Genomic DNA, 21193 nt, shown 5'->3' on the forward strand with positions numbered 1-21193 from the left:
CATTAATTGTATACAGCACAAAGCATGTAGTAGTTCTCTTCTACTAGATGTACTCTATATTATACATAATATAAAGCTTCTTTTTCATCTTCCTCATCTTTTCTCCCTCCATATATTTTATTACTCTCATTAAGAAATTATTATTTTCACATATTTTACTGGTTAATATAATAACAATAATAATATTTATTATTATTTATTTTAAAAATAGAAATACATATATAAATAGGGCAATAAAGTTTTGAATAATTTTTACATAATTGGATTTTTCCGTGACAATTTCAATAAACATTTTTCTATTGTCAAAGCATTACAATAATAACTTCAATCTGAGATAATAAAATTCTTATATTTTTCAATAAAATAACGTTATGTAAATATATTTTATTTAGACTTTTTTTAAAAAGTATTTTTAAACTGAAGTGATGCATTACCGCATCACTGCAACATCATCACTGCAGCATCATCACTGTACTTGAGATATTCTTCAATATATAAAATATCAACGGTAATAAAGATTAAATGATAGTATTTAGAATTAATTTAGATTATTTTCTTAATAATTTTTTATTAATTTAAATTATTATAAAATGTTATATTGTTTGTTCGAATCTTAACTTCAAAATGGCTTAAAAATTAGAAAAAATAAGTTTATATCTATAAATTATCACAGGCCTAGGGCTACATACTTGTCACCTCTCTTATCTTTCAGAAACAAGTTTCCCAATCTTTCCGTTTGTTGATCCGTTTTAAGTATATTGATTAATGTAAAAAATTTGCATCCATAGCGATCGCGATCTACTAGTTGAAAACTTACAACTCACTGAAATTATGCATATACTGGCTTAAAGTTCCTCACATAAATCAGTTTATAATTATATCTAGAAGAAAAGAAATGTTAATAATAATTCAAGTTTCTTTCATAAAATATAGAATTAATACATAATTTACAATAAATCATTTTATTTTACACTTCGTATAAAGCTGTGCAATTTGATTATATGCAAGTAAAATATTCGATATTAATTCATATTTTTAACTAGAATTTAAACCAGAAAATGGAAATTTTAGATAAAATTTCATTTGTAAATACAAAAAATTTATGAATTTTTAAATACATTTTAATTTTAAAAAAAATTAGTTAAATAGCTTCGACATATAAGTCATTTACATACTCAAAATAGTTTATTACTATTATTATTTTTATTTTTTAAGGAGAACTTTCAAACTTATTTTAACACTGATTGACAGAAGATATTAAGAAATTTCATCTCATTTCATACAGTTAGACAAATTTTAAAATAGAAAAAATACAGACAGACATAAATACAGCTTTTTTTCAAATTTAATCACACTTCAGAATAGTTTTGTGCAATGTTCTGAATAATTTACAACAACTCAGAAACACAAAACTCATGAATTTTACAAAATTAGTCAAAAGGAATATTTAATGTTTGATTAAAAAAAAATAAAAAATAAGAAATAAATATATATAAATTTAAATTAGAAAATATTTTATTTTAGAAAATATTCGATTTTTATCTCATTTAAAAGTAAACAAAATAAAATTTCTTTTTCGGTTAGGAAATTAAATATAAAAGATATTAAATTAGTTAAGCAGTAAAAACATTCACATATATTATTTACATATGCATCTTGTACAACTTTCATCTTTAAATATTAAAAAATATATATATATATTTTAATAATATAACTCTAGAAGTTTATATTTTATATTAAACTAGACTCTCTCTAGTTTAAATTTTTATATATGTATATATATATATATATATATATAATTTTTAGTGTAAAAATCTGCACAATATGTTACTGTATGTAATATATTTTGTATGGATGGAGAGAAGAGAAATTTCTTTTTTAATTTTTTAATTTGTTAAAAGAGGAAAATTATAAAAGACTCTTCAATGTTTCTCCAATGTCACACATGACAAAATCAATTAGTCTTTCCATGGTGACAGCTTTGGATAACTCATCAAAAAAGCTGTATATACAGTTGTAACCCGTTGATGGAAAAAAGGAAAAAATAAAAAATAAAAAAAAAGTTTGTGGAAGCAATGCCGTGTAGTGCCTAAATTAAATTCAGGGGTTTCTTATGGACGATTAACCTCGAGCAGGAACTGATCAGAAGAATCGAAGCTTACATAGCTCTAGGTTAAAAAAAAAGGCATTTTCCTTAAGGTAAAAACCTGGTGTTCTCTACTATACAGACATCCGATACAATCAGGAAATCGCAGATTTTTCCATCGTATCGTTTTCATTTTAAGACTCGATGACTTTTACTCGAATAAATTTTAAATTCCTGTAGAAAATTCTTCAAATTTTTTTTCTATATATATAAAGTATTTACACCTACACGCTTGGCTTGAGAATTTATTTCTTTAATCTCGTGTATATCCGTATATATATATATATTTTTTTTAATATTTGAAGGAAAAACATCTTTACTTTCTATATTTTTAAAATGCTCTTATCTTCATGTTCTCTCTTTTTTATTATTTTTCTATTGAAGTTTAGCAATTTGATGATGGCCAAATAACTCAGTAATAAATGTTTCTTGCATAGTACAAGAAGAAGACTGATTCTCCATCATTGTAGGTGCCATGTTTTTACTCCATCCATCACTTGATCTATCAATCATACTTGTATCATATGGGCAACAAATTTTGCATTAAGAGAGAGGGAGAGAGAGAGAGAGAGAGCGAGAGAGAAGAGGGAGCATAAATTTTAAAGAAATTGAATTTTAGATATATTAACCTGAAGTTAATTTGAATTAAATTTTACAACTAAAAATTAACGTTTGCTTATCTCTCGACGATATATATTTTTACATTACAAGAGACACAATCAAAGATATCTTTGTATTTTCTCTCAGAAGAGGGGATCTTAATGGAATCTGGAACAAACTCGCTCTCATTCTATTCTCATTTTACGAATTTGTTAAAGGAATAATCTATTTATAACTCAAACTTCTTCATCAAATTGACATTCATTAAATTCCTACAATGGTTTTGTTTCATCCAGTTACTAATGAAGTCAGCATCAGTTGGGGGTCGAGCATCTTTAAGAATCTCGAAAAATTCTTATGAATATGATAATAAGTAACAAAATTTTGTTAATTTTACATTGAAAATTATCAATTGGTCTTTTATTTTAATCAATATTTCAGTTAATTTTTTAAAAAAATCTTGTATTAAATTGTAGATAAAGATAGTGCATACGTATATATGATTTATGCACTAAAAATGCAAATATAGAAAAACATTTTTAATATCTTTTCGAATCCGTAGGGAAATTTCAAACAAATTTAAAGTAAGATAGGGAAAAAATAGTCAGAGAAGCTATCAAACAAAAACTAGAAAACTTAAGATAAGCGAATGTAACTAGTAGAGTAGTGATTTGAGAATTTGCGACCGCGATCAGAAGGGAAAAAAATCTAGAAAAAATAGCTTTTCTATAATGATAAAATATCTTTAAGGAATAAAATAACGTAAAATCATCAGCATTATTTAATGTATACATATATTTAAATTCACTAGAAAAAATTTTGTAGAGGTAGAGGATAATCAAGGAAGGATTATTCATGTATATATTTTAAAAAGTATTTAAGTTAAACACGAATATATAATTATAAATCTCTATTGGCGAAAATTCATTGAATCTATTTGGATGTCAACAGGATAAGTTACGCGTGTGTCAACTTGGAATAATTAAAATAAACGTAGTAAAGCTTAACTCTTCTCACAGTTATGTACGAGTGTACATAAATTAATGAAATTAGATTCGATGTTTACACGGTAAACTATAATACTAATGCAGTAATTACGCTAAGCAATTTCCATGTATTAATATCAGCATTCATCATTACACTTCTATGGAAAACTTTTATGTTTACCATAATATATTTTCAGGATTTTACAGATAAGTAGTGAAAGTTTTAAATGTATTAAACTTATCTTTCTAATTTAAAATTTAATCATAATTAATTTTCGTAAAAAATATTTATAAAACGTATTATTTTTCTACGTAAATTATTAAAATTTATTTATTTTTATTTTTAAATTTATATATATTCTATCTCTTATTTTTCCTAAAATATTTTGGATTGTATTTATTTTATCCTTGTTTATACATCGAGTAAATAAACAAAGAAAAAATTGTTTTTTTTTATAATTAAAATTCTTAATAAAAATTCTATAAAAAGTACAAATTAATTAAAATATATAAAGATAGAGTTGCATTAAAAATATTTAATTATATAAACATTAATTTCGGCTTAATATATTAAATAAAATTCAAAATTAAGCGTTTAAATAATACAATTAAATTATTTTTCCGCTTAAAATATTATAAGAATTATATAATTTTATATAAATATTTTAAATTTTATTGCTTATAAATTATATATTAATATTTTCGGAAATTCCATTTGTATATAATTTAATATTTATTTTCTAATTTATATTATATATTAATATCTAGTAGTAATTTTAATTAAATTTTTATCAAATTAAATATTTTAAATATAATTTTTGCTTTTCTATAAATTTAATAAATTATTACTATATTTTATTTATTAAAATTTTTATTTTATATGCTTTAAGTGATGTAATTTTCAGAGGTTATATATATAATGTTAATTGAATTTTAATATCTAAATCTTTAAACTTAGATATAAATTAATAATTTATATATATTTTTATAATTATTTTATCATAATTTAATTTTAGTTAGAAATTAAGAATTATTTTTATTATTTTTCTTAATATTATCATTTTATTTATAATATTTTAAAGTAAATTTTTAAAAATATTACGTTATTAAATTTAATTTTTCGCTATTCTTTTAAACTTATTTTCTAAAAATATTACCAGTTTTATTCAATATATTTTTACATATTTTCTTTTATTCTAAACATCATTTAAAATTTACATGTTGAATAAATTATTTTATATTTGTATAAACCACTTAAAACTTTTATTTTTTAATAATAATTTTATTTTTATTTAAAATAATAAAATAAAGTAGAATTTTTTAAAATAGTATTCTTCAGTCTGCGTTTGTAATTTTATAAATTAAATAAATAAAAATTTTTTTAAAGAAACATTTTAACTTATTTTATGAACCGAGACAGAGAGAGAGAGAGAGAGAGAGAGAGAGAGAGAGAGAGAGAGAGAATTAGATAAATATATTTATATATAAAAATAATAAATTTAATTGAATTTATTCACGAATACCTAAATTAATAAATCATTATTCATCTGTTGCAAAGAATATATAAGTAAATAATATATAAAAGTGATAAGAAGATGAAGATGAGCAGAAGACAAAGTAGAAAAATATATTTATATAAAAAATAAATTTAATCAAAATTATTCACGACATTCTAAGTTAAAATTTTGTCTCTTTCTAATCATTTCTAGTACATAATATATAAAAGAGATAAGATGATAAGGATGAGAAGGAGAAGAGAAAGTAAGGAAGTATATTTTATATATATAAAAAATAAATAAATAAATAAATTTAATTGAAATTATTCACGACATTCTAAGTTAAAATTTTGTTAAGTGATCATTATTTTGTTTCACTATAAATATTTGTTGCGTGAGTGCCAACCGTTACTTCACTAGAATGCTTTTGATCGTTGACTTTCCACTCTTCTCTCACTGTATTATTAATAGTGTTGCGATGTGAAATGACGCTTGCTGCAATAACAGCATGTTGTATTACATTCACTGTCAAAATATAACATTTTGTTAGCTATTTTAATTCCAGGCTTTTCCTAAAAATCTACTAAAAATCCAAATAGTCATTTTATTTAGCAGCATATTTTATATCATGAATTATAAATTAATTTTTAAAAAAATTTACTTATATGTATATGCTTTATATATTACGATATTAATTTAGATTTATTTTATTATTATTCAAAAATGTTATTTATGAATTAATAATATAATTTTTACTCTTGAATTATTTATGAATTTCCTAGAAATTAATATTTTAATTAAGACAATGAGAATTAGTGTATATACGCGCGTAGAGTGTTAAAATATTTTTAATCAATTTTAACTAGTCACGTTTTGTTGAATTTGTTAATATATATATTAAATATGCGGAAAAAATGATAATTAGTAATGATTATTATAATTATAAAACGTATTTTTTTTATTTAAAAACTAAATTAAATTGTAAGAATCATTAGCTTTTAAGGATTAGAGAGATGGTGCTTTAATGCATTTAATAGTAAATTTAGGTATATAAAATCTTCTAAAATAAATTTTTATCGTGTTAATTATGAAATATATTTAATTTTTTTGTTATATAAACTTAATTTTTACTATAAAACAATTATTATTTTTTTTTTTATAACAGTCCACCTTACTTAGAAAGTGTGCATGTCTATTGAGAAATCAATGGAAAATTTTAATATTCTGTACGTAGAAATGATATTGTTCTGTTTATAAAAATCCTCACTTACTAGTAATAAAAGTTTGTAATAATTCCAGCGAAAATGTTCTTGAGAATTTAACAAGGAAATTCCTGATATATTCGAAAATATATTGATATTTTCAATAGGAATAAGTTGATACTTTCAATAGGGAAGAAGTTATAATACTTTCAGAAGGAAGAAATTTGCAGTACTTTTAATAGAAGAACTTGTAAAGCTTTTAGTATAATTTATTTTATTAATTCACTTTAAATTTAATTCAACAGAAAGTATTATAATTAAACACTAAGCTTATAAAAGATTAAAATAATTTTATAAGAATAGATGTATAGAATTGTTATCCATAGAGACATTTTATAGAGAAGATTGTACGAGTGGCAAAAAATGTCAAATCAATAGAAGTAAATAGGAAAAAGTGGAGTTTATATATAAATATAAGAGAAGAAATATCAGTAAACAGTACAAAAATCCTGGATATAAAACCAAAAATGAAAGAAACTATGAGCGTTAGGTAAGCCTCAAGGGCCTATTTCAAAATATTTTATATACTTTATCCACGATTTTCCAAGAAATCTCATTGCTTGTATAAAAGATTCTGGCAAGTTGCACTGAAAAAATAATAATTTAGACCAATTTGCAGATTGTTTTAAACTAGAATTTATAAGCAATAAATCAATTTATTTATAAAAAATCTTAGTATAAGTTTCATAAACTATAAGTTATAACCTTTATAAAAGTCCTCGCTTCGGCAATGTTTTAAATTTTCAAAAAATAAAAAATAAAAATAAAAATAAAACTAACCTATTGAATAATAGTAAAAATTTATTTTTTAAAAAAAGCTTTAAAAAGTAATAAATAATTTACCAAAATTTTATATAATAAAATAGATGAAAAAGCTTAAAATTTAGTAAAAATTTTATAAAGTATGGAAGGGAAAGAAGCTTAAAATTTGTAATACAAAGTATTAAGTCGTAAATTAATAAAAATATTTAAAAAATTTATAGCATTTAGATACTTTTTGACTTTCAAAAAACCTCAAATCAATATGCTAAAAATAATAATCTTAATATAAACCTATCGCATTAATGATTAGATGACAACTTCACGTATCTAATGAAGCTGATGATGTTCAATCATTTATCAAAATCCATAAATAAACTAGAATATTTAACGATAAAAATAATTTTTACGTTTAAAATATAAGATAAATCGTTGGAATTTTTTATTTAATTACGCGTTTATAAGATACGATTTTTTTAAAAAAATATATATTAATATGTTTCTCGGATAAACATTCATCATCACAAGATGAATTTTAAGAGAGAAATGTAACTCTGATATACAGACGAACGGATCAATAACTAGAAGGATAAAGAGAATCAGATATAATTATGCAATGAATGTCAATCATTACATGCACGGTTAGGAAATTTCCAAAGTCAAAATAAGCATTATTAATTTTGAATAATATTTGATTGACTTTAAGCGATAAGGTAAAGATCATTTTTCATGTAATAAAATGCGATAATATTAATGAAAATAAATACTAGAGCATCACTAAATGCATTTTTTTAATTACAGAAAAAAATGTAATTTGTATAATTTTTTCTACCTAAAATTACCTCTTATATCTTCCAATATTTTTTTATTAATTCGACAAAAATCTTTCTGGATAAATTTATAATGTTTCCTGTAATAAATTATTAAAATTTACGAGTATAAGTTTCTTTGTTATATTTATATGTATATATATTTATTTAATTTAATATAAGCCTCGTCTTAATAATAAATCTTGTGTAATATTTTTAAGAATTTGTAAAGATTAAACGCAGAATTTTTAGTCATGAACAGGAACTTTAATATATAATTCTTGTAGAAAAATTCTTTCTGGAAACTTGTAGATATGAATATAAATTTTAGAAATGTTTTTAATCAAAGCTACAAAATGGACTCGAAATTTACATTTATGTACAGGAAACGAAATAAATGAGCTATTTTCCAGTACTTTAATTATATATAACTGTAATAAAATTTCAATTAAATTGTTAACAGTATTTTATATACATTTAAGTGGGATAACTGTAAAATTTCAATTATCTAGATGAAATTACTAATTAAATAGGATTAAATGATGTTTAAAAATATGTTAAATTACCATATGAAAATCTGGTAACTTTTTTTTATATTAAAAGTATCCAACCGCATATAAAATTCGTTTAGAATTATTAAAATTTGATTGCTGATTGAATAATAAAAAAAAAACACACACACACACACATCATACTCTAGCTCTTTCTACCTAGAAAATAATACTGCTACATTCAACTGAATCATAACAAATTCATGAGGAATATTGCAGAATCAAACAAATCCACCATTCCATTACTTTGTTATGGGTTGGAAAGTGAACAAGCGTGAAAATTCCGACCCCTCCGTTCCCCTTTTTGTAAAAAAGTGGGACATGGGACATTAGCAAATTACTTCTCTCTCTCTCTCTCTGCATTTGTTCGCATGATACCAGGTAGAAGAGAATAACTAAATGTAGAAAATGAAGAAATGACGAAGAAGAAATAATAATAAAAAAAAATATATTAAAATTATTACTTCGATTCCATTTGGAATTTCATTCCGTTTCCTTACCGAATTTAATTTGATGGAGCAATATGATGGAATTTAAGAAAGAAATGATTCGGAAGGAATATATATGTATGAATTACATTCTCGACTTAGAGTTATATAAATTAGTACTTTGATTTTTCACATATCCAGGAAATTATTAGTCTGCTATAACTTATATATTGCTATAAGTTAAGATTACTGTTAGATATTTTTAGGTAATTATCAGTTTATCCATCGTTTAAGCAACTTTATGCAACGATATAATTTATTTCTTCATTTATCAACTTATATATAAGTTTCTTCAATCATAAAATAATATAAATAAGTAATTTTTAAAGTATTTATAACGCTCTTTAAGCCCATTTTGAATTTTTTAAAATAAAAACAGCAGATATGTAAGGATGCAAAATTAATATTTTCTACATTAAATTTAATTTAGAAGCAAAGAAAAATTTTCTAAATATATTAAATTAAACTTTAAAAAATGATTAATAAAAATCTTTACAACAAAATAAAGCATAAAATATCAAAATTAATAATTTAAAACGTCAGTTTTTGTAGTAAAAGTGAGTATGATGTATGAAATTATTAAGTTAATCATCACGAATCTAGCTACAAATTAGGCTCCTTTATCTTAATAATTTTTAGATACTATCTAGAACAATGTTGTAGAGCATTTTAAAGGGTTTATATCTGTAATATTTTTCTATAAGTTTATCTGTTGTTTACACACTTTTCTGTATATATATATACTTTTTCTTCCTGTTCCTCTCTTCTAATCCGAAATATTGTCATCTTTATCTCGATGCTCCTGTACACAGACATAGCTGTATACAAAGGATATCGAGTGAAGTAACATCAGCGATAAATTGCAACTTTCACAAAATGTGTTTCTAGTATAGATCATCCTGCACCTGTTCTCTTAGTGAAGCACATGCCAAGTAAAGTAAACGCGTTATGAATTTTTAAAAAAGACAGCTAACAAGATGAGCCTTTTGTTATTTTCTCTAATTATATAAACGGCATAGTTACTTTAACTTGTTTACGATACATAAATTATATTAACGAAACGTCAATAATCATACAAAGAAAAGGAAGAGGAGGAGGAGGAGGAATTAATATAATTTTATATTAAAAAAATACACTTTTATGTACATAAATCTTTTTTATCAGTTAATTATTTAATCGATATATTAACGAGATATTTATATATCTAGTTTTTATAATTTTTTAATATAATTTTAATTGGTCGGGGTGTATATATAAATATATATATATATATAAATTAATAATGTTTTCATATAAATTTTGTCTTGTTTACAGGGTGTAAAAAATATTTAAATTAATTAAATGAATTAATTACCCTCCCCTACTTCGAACGTAATGATATTATAATTGATCGAATGATTACTTAATCAATAGTAAATATTTATTGGATTGTTTATTTTACTTTTTATAGAAAAAATGTTTTAATTATATTTAATATTTTAAAAAATAATTTAATTAATTATTATAATTAATTTATGTTAATTATATTTAAAAATTTCGTAACACTTCTTTTCGTTGTTTAAAAAAGAAATTTCTTCGTAAATTTCAACCAATTATTTACGTCGATTACATTTTAAATATTCGAACAACCAATCAGAGTAGAAAGTTTTATTGTTACGTAAAACGCTATTTATCAGTGTTTACGATGATTGGTTGACTAAGACGGATCATAGATCCTACAAGACTTACTTTACTTTCTATTGATTAGTTTAAAATTGAATAGACCAATCGAGATTTATGGGTGTGTCCGATTGAATTATGATCTGGATATTTATTGTACAGTACTGCACGCATGAAAATCTAGAATAATTTTATAGAATAAAGAAAAAAACATATTTTTAAAGGCGTAAATATGTTTTTTTTTACATTATAAAAATGTAATATTTATTTAAATAAACGTATAAAAGTTGTTTTTTTTAAATGTAGAAGCTTGTGAATATTCGTTTCAAACAATATTCGATTTTTTATTACAGAAAATGAAAGTTGAAACTTTGTATCTAGTAGAAGATAACATTAAATAAGAAAAAGTAGAGAAACGAACAACTTGTTAACTTATACAGATATAGTACGTATACTCTGATGCTTCCTTTCTAGTGTGATTTTGATGTGAAAAATCACCCTTAGGTAAGAAAAAATAACAAAATATATATATATATATAGAAAGAAGGAACTAACTGGAATATCGACAAACTACCTACAGTAACGGAAGTATATTATCAACCTTACATTTTCTATATACTTTCTTTAAAGTGCTACAATTGCACAATATAATATACCCTTGAGTAATTTACAATATTCGTAAATTATACTTTAAATAATATAAAATTTTAAGAAAAAAGCGAAGTAGAATTTTTTTTTTTTACATTTTTTTCTACTTCATTTTTCTAAGATCCGTGACATCTACTTGTCTACAAGTATATATAGGGATATAAAAATTTATAATTTATAACTTTATTTACTTTTCGTGTATAATAAATAAATAAATTTCTCTTGATAGGGGAAAAATATCTTCTTTTTTTTTGAAAAAAAATAACAGTGCATTAAGGACGAATCATATTATCTTCCATCACTTTTAATAAGATTGCATCAGTTATCCCCAATATGAATACGTTACTACTTTCAATCTCATTTGCTTTCCTGCTCAAACTCGTTAGAATTTCAAAACTTCCATTTATTTTCGTTAGTTTGAAGGATTATGATAAGTTTCCATTTATGTACACTAAAGGAAATTAATCGTTTGTTGTCGAGACCTTCAACCTCGATTTGCTATTGCACCTTTTGGTTTTCATTGAAGAGAAAAGGCGTTTTGTATGACTAAAGATGAAGAGAAAACAAAAATAAGAAAGGGAAAAAAGGGGAAAAAAATACTTGGTTACATGTCTAGAAATATCTTTTGACGTTCATTGTGAACGGAACACTCCCAAAAGGGATGTTCGATCGGGAATATTCATTGACAGGACATAGGACGACCAGTGGATAGTTTGAAGAAAGACGAAAGAATGTCGATGAATGGAAGCAAGATATCGTTTATTTAAATCAATAAAACACTTCTGAGGCATTACTTTTATCTTATTTTTTATTAATTTTTATTTTTTATATCTCTTCTCCATTCTTTTTACTATTGATGATAATATTTTAATAGAGTTTCTAAAAAAAATAGCAAACCGTTTAAATCATTGAAAAACTTCTCCGTGAAAGATAACTGAAATATTTAAGACAATATAAATAGATATGAAGATTTTATTATTCTTTAATATATTCTTTTCTTTTTCTTTTTATTTTAGATAAGAGAAAAAGAAATATATATATATATATATATATAAGTTGTAGGTAGTGGTGAGTCACGCGAATTCTTGAGCATACGAAAAGATATTCTTGATGCTTTCAATATTTTAGAATTACCACTGGTAATGCCTCACGAATAAAATGAAATATTCATATATTAAGTAACATATTTATTATGATATAATTGCTTTAAATTATTTAATTACATTAGAAATTAAACAATTTTATGCTAATTTGTAGTTATGTTATTTAATAGTTTCGGTTATTATTGCACCGTCAGAAGATAAATATGAATTTATGAAAATTATTTATTGAGCAAGTTTCAGTACAGAAGGATCCTTAAATAGTTCAAAAGAATCCTGAATCGATTATTTTCCATACTTGTACAGTACCTTTCATCTTAAGGGTTTGTCCAACCGTGTCAACTGGTCTAGGATCTCTTTGATGTAACCCATTGTACAGTTTAAATGTATCGTAAATCCTAAGATAATCAACTAATCTGTTTACAAGATTATGTAATTTAAATCTGAATGGTGTTCTATAATTGTGCAAGGAATAATTGACAGATGAACAGGTTGTACTTTGGTATTAATTAAGTAAACAAAATATGCGTAGCTCATCAAAGGTAAGTTTTGAAGATTTATTCTGATCTTTATTATATATTTATATGTAATCCTTTATTGAAATTAAGATGGATAGTATAAAAATGAACAATTTACAGTACATTAAGCAAATTTTAATTGAATCGAACGTTATTGTTGCTGCAAAGTAATGGGTTTTTATGTTAATGTATCTTTATTTTTCTTATTATTTTTGCTTGAGATGTTACGAATTTGTTGATAATGTAAGTGCTAAATAAACTTACTATAAGTGTAATTTACGTGAAGATTAAAAGAAAGAAGAAAAAATTTTGTTTAGGCCAATCCAATCTTAAGAATTTATCAACAGAATAGATTTAGAAGAGTAAACATTATTAATGAAACTTATAGCTTAAAACTGATTAATATATAAATTAATTAATAGAGTGGAGACTAGCAATAGAGTAGAGAGTAATGTTTACATTATTAAATTTGACTTATAACATTATAATTTTCAATTATAATGAGTTATTCTGTTATTTTTTTAAAGCAAACTTCCTACAAATCATTCCAGATTTTCTCGTATAAAGTCGGATGACTTTCTTGTAATGCATCTCCGAAAAACCTCATTTATATATCTTTAAAAGGACGTTTCAGTTTAGGCGAGTGTCCAAATTACGCATCTTTCTTCCAATACGAAAAGCCTGTTGCTCAGATTGCTTTTATTTATTTTATATATATATTTTTTATATTATTATTTTTGGAACAATGTAAGAATGTTGCACGTTTACTAAAAGTGTGAGACAAGTCGAAACAAAAGAATCATAAGATTATCGAAAGCTAAACAAGTAGGATAGGCCGTACTTGTTGTTATTGATAAGAAAAGTTGATATAGCTTGTTTCTTCCATCTTGTTTGTCATTGTTTTATCCTTCTTTCGTTCTTTTGTTTCGATTGTTTTCCGGTTTCTCTACTTTACTGCTTCTTATCTGCGATACGTCTTTGGTTAGTCTCGATCTTTGGGATCATTACACGCAATTATCATTTTTATCTTATTGAGTAGGTTAATTCTTCTTCTATCTTGTTCTTAATTTTTCTCATTACATGCTTCTTTAAGCCTGTAGAATTCTAAATTTTAGCTTCGTTAACTCTTAGGCTACCCATCAGTTCTGTAATCTATATACTTCTCTATACAAATCTATGAAGAAAAGATGAGAAATTTCTAACATTTTATAACTAAAAGAACGTTATAATTTTTTATATATTATTAGTTTTCACTTTCACAAACGTATTCGGCAAGAAAATGGGAAAAATGTATTATTAGATGATCATAGGCCTATTCTCTCATCTTCTATCTTCAACGTTTACAATTATAAATAAATATCTTATAAATACATCTGCACAAATTACTCGGGTTTATTTATTTTTCATTAAATAGATGTATAATTAAACTTTATCGAATGAACTTTTGGTGAAAACGAAGGAAACAGAACGATAAGCATTTTCCTGGATGGACGCTCAATTTCTATTTGGATGTACAGTACTGTACAAATGTTGATGTAGATCGAATGATATCAGACTTATTTGAACTTAATTAAGGAAATCAGTTCACTAGACTCACGGGAAGTGCACTTGTCAACTGTTTCAAATGAGATTTCACGAATTCTATTCCCCTAAACAGGAACTTATCAGAAACTCTATTCTGCTCCAAGAGTCTCTTCGCATGGAATAGAATTACAAAGAAGTTCTTCAAAAACTTCTAAAATGACTTGAAATTTTACGATAAAAATCGAAATGTAAGATAAAATATTTAATATTTTGCAATTTTAAAACGTCGATTTTTATAAACTGTTTAAAAAATATTTTAAAAAGTACATTTTTAACGTGTCGCGAATGCTTTTGTTAATTAATTTACATAAGATTTTTATAAATTTCTTGCATAAATAGGCCTAAAAATTTATCTAACTGAATTTTCTATTATTAAACCGTTCTATTTATGATAAAATACAAATTATATATTTATCTAAACTGATTTCGGGTTAGTTTATAAGAATTGAACATTAATTACGAACGGCACGACTTTTAGAATTTTAATAGTTTCCACGAATTGTGTGCAATGTCACATCATCGGAATACTTAATAGGTGAGAAGATTAGAGAAAAAGGAGAGCAAACAGCGCCAAAACTTCCACTACATTAAAGTATTTTCACGCTTAACAAGTAGCAGAAGATAAAGATTGTTGGAAAAAAATCTAATTGGCAGATGTTTAAGAGAAAAAAAAAGAAGAAGAAAGAAATCGCAAAATGATGTTACGACCTTTCTTTATCCAATTATCTTACAGGAGTTTGCCTTGTATATCGACAAACGAACTGAAATTTATGTGGTCTTTAATTTAGGCTAGACATATCGACTAAAAAGTCGTCCCCCATTAAACAGTAGCAAGACATTAGTTGGAAATCTGATTGTTCCCGACTTGGCAGAGCGAAGGAAGCCATTGTCCCGAGAGAACGGGTTGAGTCGTCCTTCCTAGCCTTACACTTTCGCTTTAATTAATGGGTCGAGGATAATAGAGTTAGCAAAGCCGCCTGTGTAGAAACTCAACCTCGAAGGACGAAGGGACACGGACCGTCAACTTCGTGGTTCCCCACGGATTCGAGTCAGGCCAGTTTATTTGTTGGTTTACTCTATTAATGTAGCATACAAAAGAAAAGGGGGGTCGTACATCAATCACATCAAGCGACAAGTCATACATTATATAGTCCTGTCTAGTATTCGAATCGACAGAGCGTAACATTGGTCACAAACAGAATTGCAGGTGATAGGATGGAGGAGGAGAAGGAAGAGGAAGAAGAAGAAGAAGAAGAAGAAGGGGTTTAAAAAAATTCCAGGATAGCAATTTCGGAAAAGGACACGTCAAGAGCAATGTACCGATGTTGAAACAATAATCTAAGGTATCCACGCAGAAGTGTGAAAATGTCCCACAGGCCTGTTGTTTGGCTAACCACACCTTTCGTTTCCTCAAACCAAGCGTTGGTAAAAGAGATAAATGTATACGCCTCATGTAACCAAGCTTATCTTAAACAATTCGTTTCACTTTTGCAACATTAACCTTAGGAGAAAAAAATAAATAAATGGCTATTATGTTGAAGTGAATGGGATGAATTGTATTACACTCATTTAATACGACAATTGTTTACGCGTGTACACCGTGTTATTAAGGTTAGAAATTATTATAAAAATAAAATATGATGATTAATTATAGAAGAAGAGATTGGAGAAAAAAGTTAGATAATAACTGAATCTAATTTTGATATCATAAAGAATTTTAATGTTTGAACAAATTTCTATTGTTTATGGAAAAATTTCCTGGAAAATTCCAGATAAATCTTTAAAATGTGGAAAGTGTAGATAAGTGGGGATTATAAAAACAAATATTAAATGTTAAATTTTACATTTGTATCTTTCCTCAATTAAAAATTGCATTAAATTAAATTAAACAATGCTTATTTTTGTTTTATTCCTTCTGGATATAATTAAATTTATTATTACTAATATAGAATTAAATTTATAAGTAGAACAATATTAATTATAATTTAGATAATAAGGTTTCCAAAATTATATTTATTATACAATAAGAATTTTTAATGATGAAATTCTAATTTATTCTTCATTAGTCAGTGAATGAGAAATTTGTGTGTAATGAAAATAAATAAATGTATTTTATGTTATATATTTATTAGAAATAATAATAAAAAATATTTATATATAAAATTCTGTTCGTAAAATTAAATATTTATAGAATTTGTGTATAATTGTAAAGAAAAAAAAATTAATAATTATTATATTATTAGAAATAACTTTACTTGAAACGATTAAAATATTAAGCTGCTTCGTTGATGTGTTTCTTGATTTAATTTTAATTTTTTTACAATAAATATTTCAACGCTCTTAATGAGTATTCTGCAAATTATATAAGAAGAAAACATTCCGGATTATTTAATTAAAATTGAAACAGGAACTGAGGATTAAAAAAAGGATAAAGTAACTTCTAGACTTGTAAACATCACCTAAAAAAGTTGCTAGGATAATTCTAATCACATTAAGTTTCGACTTTTATATTTCCTCTTTTTTCCTCTTTTTATTGACGTCATATTATTTATGCAGAATACGTAATTCGGTATGAAAAAGTTATATATATTTAGGTGAATAAATCTGCGTTTGTCACATTCAATATATCTAGCAGAGGAGCGATATGTGGCAGTATAAACTAAACTCTTTCGTATACTACCCAATCAATAACTGTAACTTATATGTAGAGCGTAACGAATCCACGTGTTAAGAAAGAACATCTTACCTTGATGAAGACATCCTAAGAAAAAAACGTTAATCCAAAACACCGTCATCATCATAGATAAGAGGCTCAGTAGATACGAAACAATCCTTGTATTTTATCACACGTGACTCGTTTGACGTCAAAGATGAGGATTTCAGGAGTGTCTTCGTCTTCATCAGATATGTATAGTTATTGATATAATCTCTGTAAATGTTTCTTGGAAACGGACATCGTTAAGCTTCCTTGTGAAGTTCGTATGGATCATACCCGTTGTACAGAGTCGGTGGTTATATAGGAAGGAAGCAACTACACTGAGCATGCTCTCCTGGATTTGGACGATGCTACTGCAGTAGCTGTTAGCTAGGGCGGGGAGAATACTAGCTTGGTATGGGAGAGACAATAAAGCTGGACTCCTAGATATTACTAATTTCCATTGGACTCTGTTATGTTCGTGCTGGGAGGTATAAAAAGGGTCACCTTTGTACTCCACCCTGTGTTAAGTTGTTACTATTAAGCGAGTCTAAGAATGTTTTATATCTTCTGTGTTGTGATGGGTGCTTGCTGCCTTCACGAAGCAACAAGTAAAGCTAACATTTGATTGATTCTATTGAAACTGTATTAAATCAGCCGTTTAAACAACGCTGATTCTTTACTTTAAACTTTTCTTATTTATTGATTCTATTGATGTTTTAGAGTATTTTTCAATTTTTCTAGCTTTACGAAAGCGAAATTATTCATTGTAAATTAATTTTTAAATATATTTCTCTTAGATAATATTTTTAAATCGTGTTATATCCTTCATTAGGCATCTTTAAATCTTGGAAAAAATTATTATTTTTTAAAAGACTTTTTATTAATTATTTTAAACGATATTGGTTATTATTTACTTTACTTAATTAAACATTTATATACGGTCTATTATAATTACAAATTCTTTTGTCTATTAATAAAAAAATTAGAATAAACCTCTACTCTAGCAATATGAAACTTGCTTTCATAACAGCAGTGATTAAAGGGGAAGAATCATTTACAGGGGCAAAGATGATAATGTTTCGCTACTAATTTTAATATCGCATTTAAAATTACATAAAAATTAAAAGATAAAAAATAAATTTTAATTAATAAAAAGGAATATAATATATTATATTACGCCATTTAAAAGTTATAAGATTTTATTCGTTAATTATAAAGTTATAGCACATTTTATAAATTTCCAAATAAAAATCTGTCGGTCAAAGAAACTATTAAAGAAACGCATTAAAAGTAATTTATTCTAGTGCCAAGATAACAAAAGACTTCGTGAAACAATGACTCATCTAATTAAAAATAAGATCTTCTCTTTGGTGCTTGGAAATTGTCTTGATTAACTGCCCAACATTGATTAACTTACTAATGATGAAAAAACATTCGATATGGCTGATCTTAAACCGAAAAAAAAGGAAAAAATTAAGGAAATTAACTAATTTTAAATATGTTTAAAACATTATTTACGAATATAAATAAAGAAAAAAAAATAATTTACAAAAATAAAATAAATTAAATACCATTAACATTGCTTAAACGTGTTTATTTAAAAATCGGAATAATTATTTTTTTATTTTATTTTATTTTTTATTTTTTTAATTTAGAGAAATGAAATGATCGAATCTTACCTTACAGATTACAGGCCATCTGTGGCATTTGATAGTATTGAAAATTAATTCGATTATGCAGTTAAGGTGATTCATGAGTCATTGTAACCGTATCTCTAATACTGGGTGTCAAGTGCATCTCTGTTAAATATCTCTCAGAATTGATTATAAAGTATAATTCTTTCTTTCCTCTAAAACGTAATTAAAAATGTGATTTTTAAATGCAAAACTTTGCATAAATTTTATTAAATTTTCGTAATATCTCTGCCATTAAATAAACGTAATAAAATAACTAAACGTGCTTAGGAATGTCTTAAACAGTTTAAAAATAAATATTCGAACCCAAGCATATAGGTCAATGATCTTATTATACGTTTGTTTTATAAAATAAAACATTATTTTATGATTTTAATAAGTGACATTTAAAAAATATATATATATATGTTTATAGTCGAATCTAATAAATTTGAATTTATAAAATTTAAAGAAAAATAATTATATTACTGGAATAAAATTTTAAATATTTTTTTTTCTCTCATTTAACATAATAATAAAATAAATTGTTATATAAGATAATTTGTTAAAATTTTTCTCTGTAAAAACTAAAAACATACTTATAAAAATTGATATATATTTTTTTATTCTTATAACATAAAAATACATATATTTTTTTTATCCTGTTTTGAATTTATTTATTTATATTTTGTAATTTAAATTTTAAATTTCGCTTCTTTTATAGGCGGAAAAAAAATCTATAAAATTTTCTAAATATAAATTTAATTTTTTTAAAAAATGAATATACATATATATTTTTTAAAGAGTAACTAATAAAAGAATTAATTTAAATTTTTATTCTAAGTTTAAATTACAAAATAAAATACAACCGAATTAGGAAACAACCGACAAACAAACAGGAAGAAACTCTGCAAAGTTTCATGTTACTAATTGCAAAAATCAAAGAAGAAAAAAAAAATGGGGAAAAAAAATCATCAAACATCTTTATTTTCAGATAGGAAATAAAAAAAAACAAACTTTATTTATCTGCAGCGAACAAGTAGAGGAATTGGATATGGGGCTGAATATATATATATTATATTTTTTTTTTTCTTATAGGTTGAAGTGAAAAGGGTGTATACCTCACAGTAATGCTAACGTCGATAGAACGTACTTAACTTCGAGTGAGTAATTTCCTCAGGTCTGAGTCGCGCCAGTTACGGTCCCCAAAGGAAATGTTTTGTGGTACCCTGATAGAACCGCCGATCTAATAATTATGTTGGGCACGGTTCTGACCGTCATCTAGATAGCTTCAAGTCGATAGTTAATGGGATTAAATTTACCACTTTTATTTAAGTGACGAGATGATTTTTTGATTTGTAGTCGTTTTTTTTTATGTTGGAATTTTTATAATAAAATTGAAACCGAATGTAAATACTAGATATAACCCAAATTAATTCTTTTTATTTATTTCTTTTTACTAATTAAAAATAGTGTTTAAAAATATTGACGATTTTAACGCATCTTAAGGATTTTACGACTCTCTGTGGATTTTAGGATTCTGTGGGATAATCAGAAAGGACCTTGTGTAAATTTCAGGACTCGGGATCATTAAGATGCGTTAAAATCTTTATTTTAACGCATCCTAATGATCAGAGAAATGCGTTAAAATCACCAAGATTTTAAAGCATCTCTGTGTAATCATTAGGAATTATTGTTACTATTATTAACGATTGAGACGTTTAGAGTAACGTTTCCGTTTTTTTTTAATATTTAAATATAATAAAAAATGAAAGTAGATATCATATTTTGTGGGATTAACAGAAAGAGAGAATATGAGAGTTTTCAATATTCTTTCGACAAACATGACATATCGTCAGTCAAGTAATATATCAAAAGACAAGATGTGTGCAGTTGCGAGGTTTGGCAAACAAACACTCAAGCGAAGCAAAGCGAAGGTTGGAAGGATTACTTCGCTCTCTTTGGCTTAATTTCTGTAATCTTTGATTGATGGTTGCTTTATCTGGTATGTCATCACGTCTGGCTTAAGAATCCCAATGTAATTATGGGGCAGTAAGTCTTTTGAAATTAAACGTTACGTTTATTAAAAATATTGGTCGTTCCGATGTCAATGCTGAAGCTTATTGTGTCTTCCCCGCTTCTCTACGGATTTACGATATTTAAATACAGATTTGTTCGATTTTCTACTTGCGTCGAGCTTATTTGTTGATTTATCG

The 21193-nt window shown here is 25.0% G+C and overlaps 1 protein-coding gene and 1 long non-coding RNA gene across 5 annotated transcripts in view; both read right to left on the bottom strand.

Annotated features, from left to right (window-relative positions):
- Positions 1 to 17622, bottom strand: part of LOC136989352 (neurotrimin-like) — a 92413-nt gene extending 74791 nt beyond the window's left edge. For both annotated transcript variants that reach the window (XM_067287474.1, XM_067287472.1), the window contains exon 1: positions 17353 to 17622. In XM_067287474.1, the coding sequence (XP_067143575.1) occupies positions 17353 to 17407 (55 nt within the window). In that variant the 5' untranslated portion in view covers positions 17408 to 17622. The remainder of the gene's footprint in view (positions 1 to 17352) is intronic.
- LOC136989358 (uncharacterized) overlaps positions 1 to 21193 on the bottom strand; it is a 315036-nt gene that overhangs the window by 140881 nt on the left and 152962 nt on the right. The gene's annotated exons all lie outside the window — the stretch shown is intronic.

Source organism: Centruroides vittatus, unplaced genomic scaffold (assembly GCF_030686945.1).
Source record: "Centruroides vittatus isolate TY-2023 unplaced genomic scaffold, ASM3068694v2 scaffold_490, whole genome shotgun sequence".
In the NCBI taxonomy this organism is placed as follows: Eukaryota; Metazoa; Arthropoda; class Arachnida; order Scorpiones; family Buthidae; genus Centruroides; species Centruroides vittatus.